This window comes from Trichosurus vulpecula, chromosome 1, assembly GCF_011100635.1.
Source record: "Trichosurus vulpecula isolate mTriVul1 chromosome 1, mTriVul1.pri, whole genome shotgun sequence".
NCBI classification, from domain to species: Eukaryota; Metazoa; Chordata; class Mammalia; order Diprotodontia; family Phalangeridae; genus Trichosurus; species Trichosurus vulpecula.
In genome coordinates, this window is record NC_050573.1 from 281,401,405 (window position 1) to 281,413,973 (window position 12,569).

The 12,569-nt window shown below is 37.7% G+C and overlaps 1 protein-coding gene across 2 annotated transcripts in view; it reads right to left on the bottom strand.

Moving 5' to 3' along the window:
• Positions 1–918: 918 nt before the first annotated feature.
• Positions 919–12,569, bottom strand: part of ARMC1 (armadillo repeat containing 1) — a 94,904-nt gene continuing 83,253 nt past the window's right edge. The window contains exons 6-8 of one of the 2 annotated variants that reach the window (XM_036741037.1): positions 5,444–5,560; positions 4,348–4,422; positions 919–3,225 (exon numbers count right to left, since the gene is read on the bottom strand). In XM_036741037.1, coding sequence (XP_036596932.1) covers positions 3,034–3,225; positions 4,348–4,422; positions 5,444–5,560 — 384 coding nt within the window. In that variant the 3' untranslated portion in view covers positions 919–3,033. The remainder of the gene's footprint in view (positions 3,226–4,347; positions 4,423–5,443; positions 5,561–12,569) is intronic. The other variant, XM_036741036.1, reaches the window with a different exon arrangement.

A 12,569-nucleotide genomic window follows, 5' to 3' on the forward strand; every position in this document is an offset into this window, starting at 1 on the left:
AATTAAAAGAAAAAGTAGAAACATTGGATTTTATGTGATAAGAGATTTATCAAGTACATGATCAAATACATATGGGAAAGAAGCTTGAGCAGAAGTTAAAGATTTTGAGAAAGGGTTAAATTCCTGAGGATGGACAAGTTCTCTAAGGAAGACAATATTAAGACAGTAGGCCAGAAGACTCTCTGAGTGGGATTAAGAGGTTAACAAATAATTTGTGAGAGGACTAGGAGAACAATGTTAATGTAGTGTCATTGTGAGCAAGGAAGGAGAGAATCAAAGACAAAGGGATGGTCAAACACATCCAATTTGGGACATTATTAAAATCATTTTTGGAATCTCATTTTCTCATAACAATTCTGAGATTCTCAGACTACACTAAAGATATTTATTACATTACCACATCCTAAGAGGGGCAGACAAGATTTACTCCTAATTTGCAAAAAGAGAAACTTTTTATTAAATTAAAATTTTATTAAACCCCTATAAAGGAATTTATCTAATATTATAGAGTAGCCATAGATTCCAGAAAGAAAAATTATGACTCCTATATTTTGAGTGACTTATCCATTTGTTAGGAAATGTATAAATATTAATTCATGTTCACTTATGCTACTTTAAAAAAGGGAAGGGGGAGGTTCAAATAAGGGCTAGCTGCCTGTCAAAGACCATTACCAAGGGAGAAGGGCTAGTAAACATTAATTTTCATTTCTGTCTCTGTAGTACCTCTCCTAGGTTGGTGGCACAAAGTGATCAATTCAAAATACCTCTATTTCAGTAGATACAAATATAAATAAATTAAAAAGGCATGTTAAAGTATCAGGTGGAAAAAAAATGACTTTAAAAAAGTTACAAAATTTAACAAGATGTGAATAGAAATCAATAATGTGTTATATCCACAAAATACAGAAACTTCAATTATTGCACTTTTAGTTATGTTACTTTTTATTATTTTACAATATATTTCAAAAAAAAAGGGAAAAAAAGAAATGCCTTACAGATACCTTAACTGTTCTACAAGATCTGCAACACTGGCAAAAGAAGCATACTTTGAATTTAAACACACAAACATCAAAACTGTAATACCTACTTGTACTGAACCATTACTATCAAAGGGATGTCATTATTTAACAAGTAGATGTAATGCAAAATAAAATGCAAACAGTTGTTAATACAGAAAAGTAAACTTTGCATTCATGGCTACAGAAAGGATGATTTTTTAAAAAAAACAAAACACATCTGGTATTGTAACATTCTAGGCAGCAAGTTGTATTACATATTTAAAGCAATACATGCTCCTCAAAGCTTATATTTTCAGCCTGTGCGTGTCACCTGAATCAAACACTAGATATACTTAAAAAAAAAACACCCCACAAACAACTAGTCTGCAAATATGTCCCTCACTCTTCCAGAAAGCCACAATTCAAATGAATGAATTCAAGACTTTCATTAGTGGTATTAATTTCACAATAATTTTCCTCTCATAATGGTGAATGTTTTTAATTGTTAGAGGTGAGTAGGAAGAAGAAGCCTTCCAGGCTAAATTTTCACTGTAGCTCCAAGTAATAAGAGTTGCAAATGTTGCCAGAAAGAGAGCATCTTCGACCATTTCGTGTTGGTTTTTAAAAACAACAGCACTGAAGTTTGTCAGTCATATTCCAGAGAGCGCTGTTCTTAGTTTCCAAATAGTTCAGAAGCTTAATTAAGCATTGTGCACATGTCTTACATCATATTTACAAAAACAAAACAAATCTTACCTTCACCAAAATTGTTTTTAAAAGTGACTGGATATGATGAGACAAGATTAAAGGGCCAAAGAACTTCTTCAACAAAAGCTAGTTTTGTCCACAAATGGTAACTGTTTGGATTCTTCCCTCACTCCCTCCCTCAACCCTACCCTGTGTATAATACCCACTGCTGCATGTGCATGAGAAATTCCAAAGAGGTGATTAAAGGAAACATCTGCTGAATGGACACCTGTCAAGCAACTGATACTTAAGTTCAGAATCTACTGCAGGGGCACTGGGGCATAATAGGCATTCATTTCATTGTGTTGTTTTTCAAGTTCATATCAGCTTTAACTACTGTTATTTTTGTTAGTAGGAGATAATGTACAATTACAAACTAAGGCCTATAAGCCATTTCTTGCTTAAGGTAAGACTATAGTGGACTTCACTTGAGCAAGTTATAACTTTCCAGATCTAGTTTGAGCCTGACTAAATAGCAATCAATGCCAACTATATGCCATCGCACACAGTTAAATATTCTTTGAAAGCAGTATAACCAACAACACAATCACAGTTTCTTCTACTCAATTAGTTCTTTGCCAATCATACAAAATACCAATGTTTTGGGGGTAACAAAATAATTTAAAATGTATTGTAGGGATTACTGTGTTCAAATAGATAAATTGTAATACATAAAATGCTACACAAAATTAAACTTTTGCAAAGATGGCTGGCAAAAACAAAAGGGGTAGAAGGGGAAAAAATAAGCAGGTATATTTTCCTCTGGCTTCCTGGTAAAGAGTAACAAAACCAACATCCTTCATTAGAAACAAGGAACCACACCCCACCACCCCCCAGCCACCCCTCCCCCCCACAAAAAAAAAGGTTTAATGATTCAGGTACAACTTGGGATAAAAGAATTACCCTGCAAACAAAGTCCTGAGACTTGAGTTGAGAATTTGCCTAATGACATGTTGCATGTGAAGTAAAATTTAAAGCTGCATATGCATAAAGGTTTGGTTTTAATAGTGGACCCATATATGTATATTTTTTAAGTGAGGCAACAAAACATAGGAAAACAAAACCAAGAAATACCCTCCACAAACAAAGCAATTCCATCTGAGGCCTCTGTCCCTTTTAACCAACTGACAGGTCAAACGTCCAATAAAATGTAAAATGCAGCATACGTAATTGTGTAATCTAAAAACTTTTCATGATAACTTATTGCAAATTGCACTTGACAGTTCACCACACCAATGGAAAACTGGCCCCTTGTTGGTTCATACAGTCTTTGAGCCTCAAATTTAAGTCACCAGTAAAAGGAACGGGATAAAAAGTTTGCAGCTGTGCTCAACCAGCTGGCTCCACCTTCTGGGTGCGACCCAACTCGAGACACTGCTTTATCTTGTTCCTTTATAGGACTCTCATCCTCAGGTAGATAGTCAGGTAGGTCTGTATTCTGTTCTACTTCTACAGGAGTATCCTGGAATGGGACCAGCATCTAGTAAACAGAAAATGTAAAAAAAAAAAAAATCAACATGACTGAATTACGTGATTTTAAATTATTCATTATGAATATATCTACTTTATTTCTAGACTCTTAAAAAATTACATTGAATTACAATCATATCTATAATTTAAGGCCTATAAAAACTGACATAAAAAGTACAAGCATGGTACCACTGACAATATGGGGCCATTACAGAATCAAAGAATGTAACTGACAGAAATAATCTTAAGAAGCAATCTAATATACATCCTTTATTTTATAGATGGAAAACAGAGGTCTAAATAGGTAACCTGCCTAAGACTACAGAAATTCAGTTATTTAGAAAACGGTAGCCAAGCTCTAACTAGAACCTTAGCCTCAACAATTTGCTTTCACTACACCAGACTGTCTCACAGTGAGACAAAAACAGCAGTGAATGAAACAGGGCCCAGAAGCCCCTCACAGCCTGAAACTGGAAGGAACAGAACTCAGAGCTTGCTGGTTTCTATCTCCTAAGGCCCAGGGGCAAAGCCCTCTTTGTTCACCCAAAACCACAGTGCTGCTGTAGCAAGTGGCTACTGGAGTAAAGAAGGGACACTCCTGGCTAGCCTCTGGTGAACTCTAATAGCCTGTGGGCAACTACTGGGGGTACAATGCACCTCCAAGCAGCACACGATGGGAGCATCAGCAGGCACAACCCCAGCCTGCATTCATCTGGAAGGCAAAAGCCAATTGAACTGTCATCCTCTAGCTTTAGACTAACAAAAATCATTTTACACAAGCAAACATGCAGAACTACAGTGGTAAGAAACCTATTCTGGCAACACATAAATGCAGAACTCCTACTTATGCTTCTTCTTACAGTTCTCCTAACAAGAATAGGTTCTAACATTTTAAAAGGAATTCATAGACATCACATAAAATCTGAAAACTTTCAGCCACAGACAATACAAAGACAGGCAAGATTCCATCTCTAGAGAAGCCCTCCTTACACCTATATTCCTTCACTCTTAAGAAATATGCTTCATCTGAAAAGTTGCATTTGTGCTAGAAATACAGAAACTCGCTGGCTACAAGGAACCCTGAAGAGGGTCAAAATCTAACAAGAGACTTAAAATTAAGACAGCATCTTACTTCTTCTCCTGTTTCACTTTTCACGACTTGCTGTGCTTTCATAACTTTGGTTGATGCTATTGCTGTTGCCAAAGCCTAGGTCAGGATAAAACAAGAAAAAAGAAACATATTTAGTAGTAATTTTGCAACTGACAGTTTTTTAAGGCTTCAGAAGTGATTAACAAAATGAGTTAAAAAGCAAGACTATAACAAGAGTAAATATGGTTAGCAGCAGAACTTTTGGAAACTGATGATGAAAATCCAATATGTGCTAGGCACGGGTAAGTCAATATAGGCAACAGCCTGTAAAAAGCCTGCATTCTATCATGGGAGAAAACATGTACATAAATAAGTCTATACAAAATAAATACAAATCGAATTTGTGGGGAGAGGGCACTAGCCACTGAGGAGAACAGGAAAGGCTTCATATACATGTCACTTGACAGAGTCTGGAAGGAAATGAGGGATTCTAAGAGGCAGGGGTGAGGTTGTACCGAATTGCAAGCAAGTGGAACCAATAGAGCAAGGTCAAGAAGGAGGACTTGAGTATCAAGAGTGCAGGACAGTACTCTTTGCAGGACAGCTAGTATGTGGGAAAGGAAGTAATGTGGAATATAACTGGAAAGGTAAAGAACCAGGCTGTGAAGGGCTTTAAAAGCTAAACAGCAGAGGTTTTATTTTATCCTAGAGGCAACAGGGAATTATTAGAGTTCACTGGGTACGAGAAGCACTTGGTCAGACTTGCAATCTAGAGAAAAATCACTTTGGAAGCTAAGTAAAGAATGGCCCTGGAGAAAAGAGAGACTTGAGGCAGGAAAACCAATTTAGAAAGCTATTGCCAACAGTCCAGTTGAAAGGTGATCAAAGCCTGAACTAGGGCAGGGTGTTCACTATAAGCAAAGGGTGAATGCAAGAGATTTTGTAAAGGTAGAAATGACAAGGTTTGGTAACTACTTAGGTATATGGAATGAGGGAAATCAAAAATAACAAGGTTGTGAACCTGAGTGAATGAAAGGATAGACGTGCTCTAGTCAACAACAGGAAAGTTTGGAAAGGATGTGCGTTTGGGGAAAGAGAAGTCCAGTTCTGAGAATGCTGATTATTTCAAATCACCTACCTCTGCTTTCAAATCTGAACGGATTCGTACAACACATCTCTGAACAGCCATTTGAAATGTAAAACTAATAACTCCTTTAATTTTCAACAAGGCCTCTTCACAAAGATTTCTCCGAGACTGAAAAATGGAAAAAAATAATTAAATCAAAGATAAGAACACTTAAAGGGAAAAAATTCTTAATGGCACAGTGAATGAGTTATTCTACTCTGCAAATAAAAGAAATAAATATGCTCCTACTTATGTACCAACATTTAGTTTTGAAGGGAATCCTAGGAGAAAGAAGTCAGGCAATTTTTATAGCAATCTAAGAGTTAAGAGAATGGAAATAAGTACAAATGAAGAGTAGAGAAAAGTGCTCAAAAGCAGAAAATGTATTTTCCCCCATATGATCAGTGACTAGAATTGGCTAACTGACTAGAGTTAGCATTAAATGAGCAGCTTGCGTTTAAATGTTCAAACTGTTTCTTAACAATCTTGGGATTTGAAATGACTAAAAGAATCAAAGCGTATTTGTTAAAATGCTTGATAAAGCTAATAGCTTGTTCTGACTTATTTCTCACACTTAGTATCTGACAGCATCGATCACCAACTCCTCTCCGAAGTTGTCTACCATAGTTTTTGTGACATCACATTCTACTGATTCTGATCTAACAAATGGCTCCCTCTTCCTGCCCTCTAATTGGAACCTCCCCAAGATTCGCTCCTTAGCTCCTTGTTGTCTCTAATCTTTCTAATTCTGGAAGCCAATTCATTCTCATTCCCTATGTGGAGGACTCCCAAATGCATACCTCTTTCATTCTGTATAGCCAGTCAGCTACTAAGACATGGCATTTTTTCCTATGAGATAACATTCCATTCTGTCCCTTCCTTTTCAATCTGTTACTATTTTCTCCCTTCCACAATCAAACACATGGAATACGACAGTGAGCAGGTATTTAGGGTACTGTACCTATACAGAGTATCATTAACGAAAAGATATAGGACAGCCATTACCTACGTGTGAACAAACAGTACCTAGTCTTTATTCGTCCACAAGATTTCAAATATCTTTTACAAGGGGAAAGCCAACCAAGGTGTATGGTCATATGCCTACTTGTTCCCTCCATGCCACAGAAGTTGGAACTCTGATCACAACTTGGCTCAGACCTCACTTAGTCACTACTATCTTGTTAGGTTCAGTAAAGCAGCTCAGTTATCCACTACTCTCAATGTTTCTTACTCCTGAACAGCACTGAAGTCCTCTCAAAGCTTGATTTTTCCTAAGGAAGAGATGCTGGTATAACTGTAAAGAGCCTAAAGGTTATATTCTATTTTTATTTAGGTAAATAACACCTAATAATCTCCATTTCAGAAAATCTGTCTACTTCTTTTCTTTATCACTGGTAAGTTCATAATACAAACAATATCCAACTACCATGACATATTTTTACTGCTAAATTCAAAAGCAAAAATAGGTTTCTTTGGTAAGTGCTATAAAAATGCCTAAACATCTTCTATACTACCAAGTAAATCTAAGTAGGATGAACATGTAAATAAGAGTGGGCTAACTAGTGTTAATTCAATTTGTCCTTTTTCTATGTGAAATTCAGTATTTGTAGCAACTTCACATCATTTTACTAACATAGGATACTTTTTCTAAGGGTCCAACTACCTTCTCAGATAAATGGGAATAATGTTACCACTCCTGATTAAGACAGAATTTTAGCTTTATTTTTAAATAAAATATCTAGGGCTGAGTGATAGTGCCAACTTGCACAAATGCCAACTTAAAAATATATATGCTCAGAGCCTACTTTTTTTAAGATGTTACGCTAAATGTTGTAGGACATCAAGGTGAATAAGAAGACTTTTACCTCAAGAAACTTTCAAGCTCATAGGAAGCTAACAAATGTATACAACTTAAAACAAAATAATACCATTCTATTAATGGATGTGGATACACACACACATTTCTGTGGTTGACTGAATGACCAAATTTTCTGCTTGCTGGTCTTATAACACCATAATACGAACAATGTTGCTTATATAATTACTTCTGTTCATTTCACTTTGTGCTATGTATTTTTCAAAGTATATTACCTCTTAAATGTATCTTCCAAAAAAAACAAAATGACAACAACAAAAAAAATGTATCTTCCATTCAATTGCCATTGTAAATAACCATTATATTCTAAATTGAACAATAGCACTATACACATAAGGCTGTTTGTTGTTCATCCTTCGTTTTGAAGAGGACCAGTGACATCACTGGATGATGTGTTGACCTGTGTGTGAATTGGATGTAAGTGAGACAGAGTTGCAGAGTTTTGTCTTGACAAAAGTCAAAACAACTGGTGATGGCCTGGGATGCAGTATAAGACTATGGCATATTGTCTGACCAAGCTCTAAGGGTTCTACGGCACCGGCTTCAGTGGCCTTCATGGCCACTAGAACAAAGTGTTCTTTTGCACTTCTGCAGCGAGAAGTCTCTACATACAGGAAAGACAGCACCTCTAGTGAGGGCTTGCTGAGCCCTTTTCTTAGCTGTTCATATCCACCTTTGGTGTCCACTTTTCACCCAACTCTCACCTGTGGCTCCAAGAGGTTGTAGCATGTGCAGTGGCCACACCCCAGTAAAACTGTCTAGATAGGGCTAAACCAGGTTGAGGATAACACACAAGCTAAATTTAGCCAAACACAAAAATTTCTTTTTAAATGTCCTTAATGACTTACAAAAACATATATATGGGTATGTTCCAGGCACTCAGGTCTATGGTTCTGTTATATTAACTATCTGAATACATTAACATACTTCTTGAAGAGAGAGAGCAGAGAATAACTTAAAACTAATATTTAAAATCCAAACAATAAGGAGCTTTCAGTGGCTGGAACGCGAAAAAATAAAAATGGATTCAGATGCACTTGCTTCACCTCATATTATGTACAGTGTCACTTCCTTCAATTGACATACTACAATAACCATTTTTCTGCCTTTCAGGAAATCGTTAAGAATAGTCTTACACAAATACTGTCAGAAAATACCAGTTCCAGCGGGTGACAAAGAAAGCACAGCTCCATGGCAGGACACCCCACCCCACCCTCCCCCCTTATAATACAGTCCACCTCTGAGATTCCCCCCCTGGTCACTTTACTTCTCCATTTACCTCAAAGATCTCCTCCCAGAGTCCATAACTTCTAACTCCCCCAGGTTCCAACTGCATGCAGGAGCTCTTCCCCCTCTCCAAAGGCAGAAGCAGTGGTTTCTTCAAGCACCAAACCCCCATAGACCATAGCACAAGATCCTCATGTCCCTTCACTATATCTCTTCACCCACAAAAGCATTCATGAGTGGAGCCCCCTCCCATCACCAAATCAAAGCCTTTCCACTTTTTTCATCCCTTTTCACCTGCTCTTCTCTCTCTCCTCTTCCTGAGAGACCATAGAAGTCACCTCCTCTTCATTGTTAGCCCTAAGTTTGACCTAGACATATCATAGCCTCCTCATCTCCTCTCCCCTTTCAAGTAATCTTTTCATTTTGTAACGTAGTCCCACAATAAAAAGGTGAAGTACCTCCAGGATCAGTCCATAACTCCCCAGGGCCACAGCTCCACCACTACCTCCACCTAACTTCCATCTTCACCCCATTCTCCTTGTGTACATTTAGAAAGAAGTCTCCTACTGGCCTCTCTGCTGTCAGTTTGTTGCTGTCCTTGGCTACTTCATTTGTTCATCTCTTTTGCATTTCTGTTGTCTAGGGTGTTCAAAATCATCTCTTTGGGTCTGTTTTTTTTTTTCCTTAAGAATGTTTTAAACACCTCTACTATCGAACATCTATCTTTTTTCATTTATAGTTAAGCTCAAATTTGCAAGGTAGGTCACTCTGTGATGTATCTTGAGTTCCACTGCTCTGCACAACACATTATTCCATTCCCCCTCAGCATTTTCTGATGGGTACAGAATAATCCTCTTCTGGTATTCAAATTTCCTTTCCTTTGTATTTGAAAATCTTGCTCCTGGTAGTTGGCAGAATTGGTGGTTTCTGAACTGAACTGCTAAATTTAATCACTATGTGTCTTGGAATTTGCAGCCTAGAGTTTTTTGGGTGTTTTTTTTTTCTGGAAGCCATCTATACATTCTTTTGATAAGCATTTCCTTTTCTGTGTTCAGAAGTTCTGAGCAGTTTTCTTCTATTATTATTTCTTGCATCATAGTGTTCAGGTTTTTTGACTTGCATTCTTTTGGGTAATCTATAATCCTTAGATTGCGTCTTCACATCCTGTCTTCAAGATCGCTATGTTTTGCTTGTATAAAGAATATATTTTCTTTTCATGTTACTGCTTTTTGCTTCTCCTCTTCCAGATTGTCCTTCACTTCTATATATTTCTTGCATTCCCAATCAGTAGACCTCTCTTGTTCTGTTGGCAAGATTTGCCACCGCAGATTTAAGTTTTTCTATTCTGCCACTTATTCTGCTCTGCAAGCCACAAATTCTATTCTTACAACCCTCATTTCTCTTTTAAACCACTTAGGAAGAGGATGTTGTGGTTCCAATTCTTTCCTCAAAATCCACAGGCTCTCCTCCTTCTTCAGGTATTGAATCATTTTCCTTTGCTTTGTGATATTTATTCATGGAAGCCTGAACTTGTTTGCTAGATCTGAAGGTCTTATTTACTTCTTCTGTTAATGTCCTTGTTGGTTTATCTGTTTATTCTCAAGATGTCTGGAATTTTCTTCTTCCTAAGATCTTCAGCAATTTTTAGTCTTTTTGCCCCACTTGTTTTCTCCTAAAGCTCACTTTCTGACTCACTTTCCTCTGATGGTAGTTTCCCTGGGAGCTAAATCTCAAAGTGTCTCAGTTTCCTCCCACACTGGACAATTCACAGTTCATCAGCCTAGGTCTCCGCTCCTAGGCCTTTTTTGGGGGAAAGAATTGGCCACTGCCTGGTGTTAAGCTCTTTCCTTCAGGTTTAGTGGACTCACACACAGGCCCACACACACAAGAGTGTCTGTTTCTCAATTTTCTGGTCCTACAGTACAGAGGGTTGCTATACTAGTGCAGCCTGGGCAAATTTCTGCCCTTTGGCGTTTGGATCTCCATGACAATGGGAGGAAGTGGCGGGGTTAGGGTACAGAGTTGGGCTTTAACTATAAACCCAAACATGTCCTGCCCAATTCTCTCTGTTCTTCTGCAGAACTCTGTTGCAGTATATATGGCACTGGCTATCAGAACATCAACAAATTTCTGCAGTTTGGAGTTAGATATTCACAGCACTGGAAAGAGGGAAAAGGAAGTTAGGGTGTGGGGCAGTGTTTTGTTGCAAGCCCAGGGACAGCTAGTGCTTCTTTGCAGCCTCTTCACCAAGAGCATGGTGGGTGATGAGGAAGAGAGTGCTGAGTGAGCATGAGTTTGGTATTAGTTCATAGAGTTTTCGGTTCTTGGTGTTCAAGACCATGAAGAAAGTCAAAGTTGCTTTCTTTCTGACGCATAATCTGTTTTGGAGAAATGTGAAAGGTCATGAAGAATCAAAGAAAATGTCTATCCTCCATCTTGTTGGTCACATGAACTGGAATTCAACAGTCTCACACAAAGCCAGCAACACAGAATTGGAGACAAATGATATGGGCACTGATTAGATGTGCACAATTCAATTCAATAAACATTATGCATGTTCCAAGGTTGTTCTAAAGATATGTAAATTACTGGCAAAACATTCTCAGGTATCAAAAAAAATTTCTATAAGTCAAGGATTATATTCAAGTTTGTTTTCTACATAGAGATAAGGATTAATTTGAGAAATTATTCTATAGCAAGTCATCTCTATTATTGGTAACAGTTATTGAATGACTAGCAATAAGGACATCTAAGGTTATCTGTGGGCCTGCCACTAAATAACTGCATTCTGGGACAAGTCATTTAACCTCTATAGGACTCAAGTTTGTCATTTACAAAACAGAGAGTGCAGGGGAACCTTCAGGGGAGCTTGAAATCCTTTCCACAATTCAATGAATTAGCTAGGACTTCCTAAATATTAAAAACATGTTCTTTAAAGAAATATCCACAAATATTAGTATAAAATGAACCAAATGAAGCACTACTTAATAATACTTTTTTCTTGAACCACAAAAATATACCAAGAGAAATAATGACATTTTGCTGTATGAAATGAACAAAATGAACAAAAAGCTGACATGCAGTCAAATCTGGGAGGAATTCTAGACTGGTCAGCTAAAGTATTAGCAATGATAAGGTGAACAAACCCTTGGATAATTGTTTCAGGAGAACCAGTTGAAGAAACCATCCTAATAATATATTCCAGAAAGACTTCATTTCATCACATATCAATGAAGAATCTAGGCACTATAATGACTCCCAGATTAATAAATCCAGCTCTAGTTTCTCTCCCAAGATCTAGTCTTGCAGGACTGATTGTTGGACATTGCACAATGGTATTTTGTAAGCACCAGAAATTCAACACACTCAAAACAGAACTCATTATCTTTTCCTCAAACTTAACACTCTTCTAAAATTTCCCTACTTTTGCCCAAAGGCACTGCCATTCTTGTAGTCACCAAGTTGGCAGCCATGGTATGTATCATCCTCAAATTCTCCTTTTCATTCACATCAATCAGCTGACAAATATTGCCAGTTTTGTCTCTCCAACATCTCACAAATATTCTCTTTTCTCCACTTAGCCACCACTCTGGTTCAGGACCTCCTCTTCTCTGGACCAGATTATTACAATAGTCTTCCACTTGGTTTCCCTATCTCAAGTCTTTCTCCATTCTAAACCATCCTCCATAGAGGCAGCCGAATGACTTTCCTAAAACACAAGTCTCACAACCATGTCCCCCACTACTCAAACTCCATTGACTCCCTAGGATCAAATATAAACTTCTCTGTAGGGCATTTAAAACTCTTTACAACCTCATTTCTTTCAATCTTTCCAGCCTTCTTACACATTACTCCCCTCCATGCAGTCCACAGTCTAGTACAGGTGTGGGGAACCTGTGGCCCTGGGGCCACATGTGGCCTTCTAGATCCTCAGGTATGGGCCATTTGACTGAGTCCAAGCTTTACCAAACAAATCCTTTTATTAAGGGATTTGTTCTGTTAAGTTTGGATTCTGTCAAAGGGCCACACTTGAGG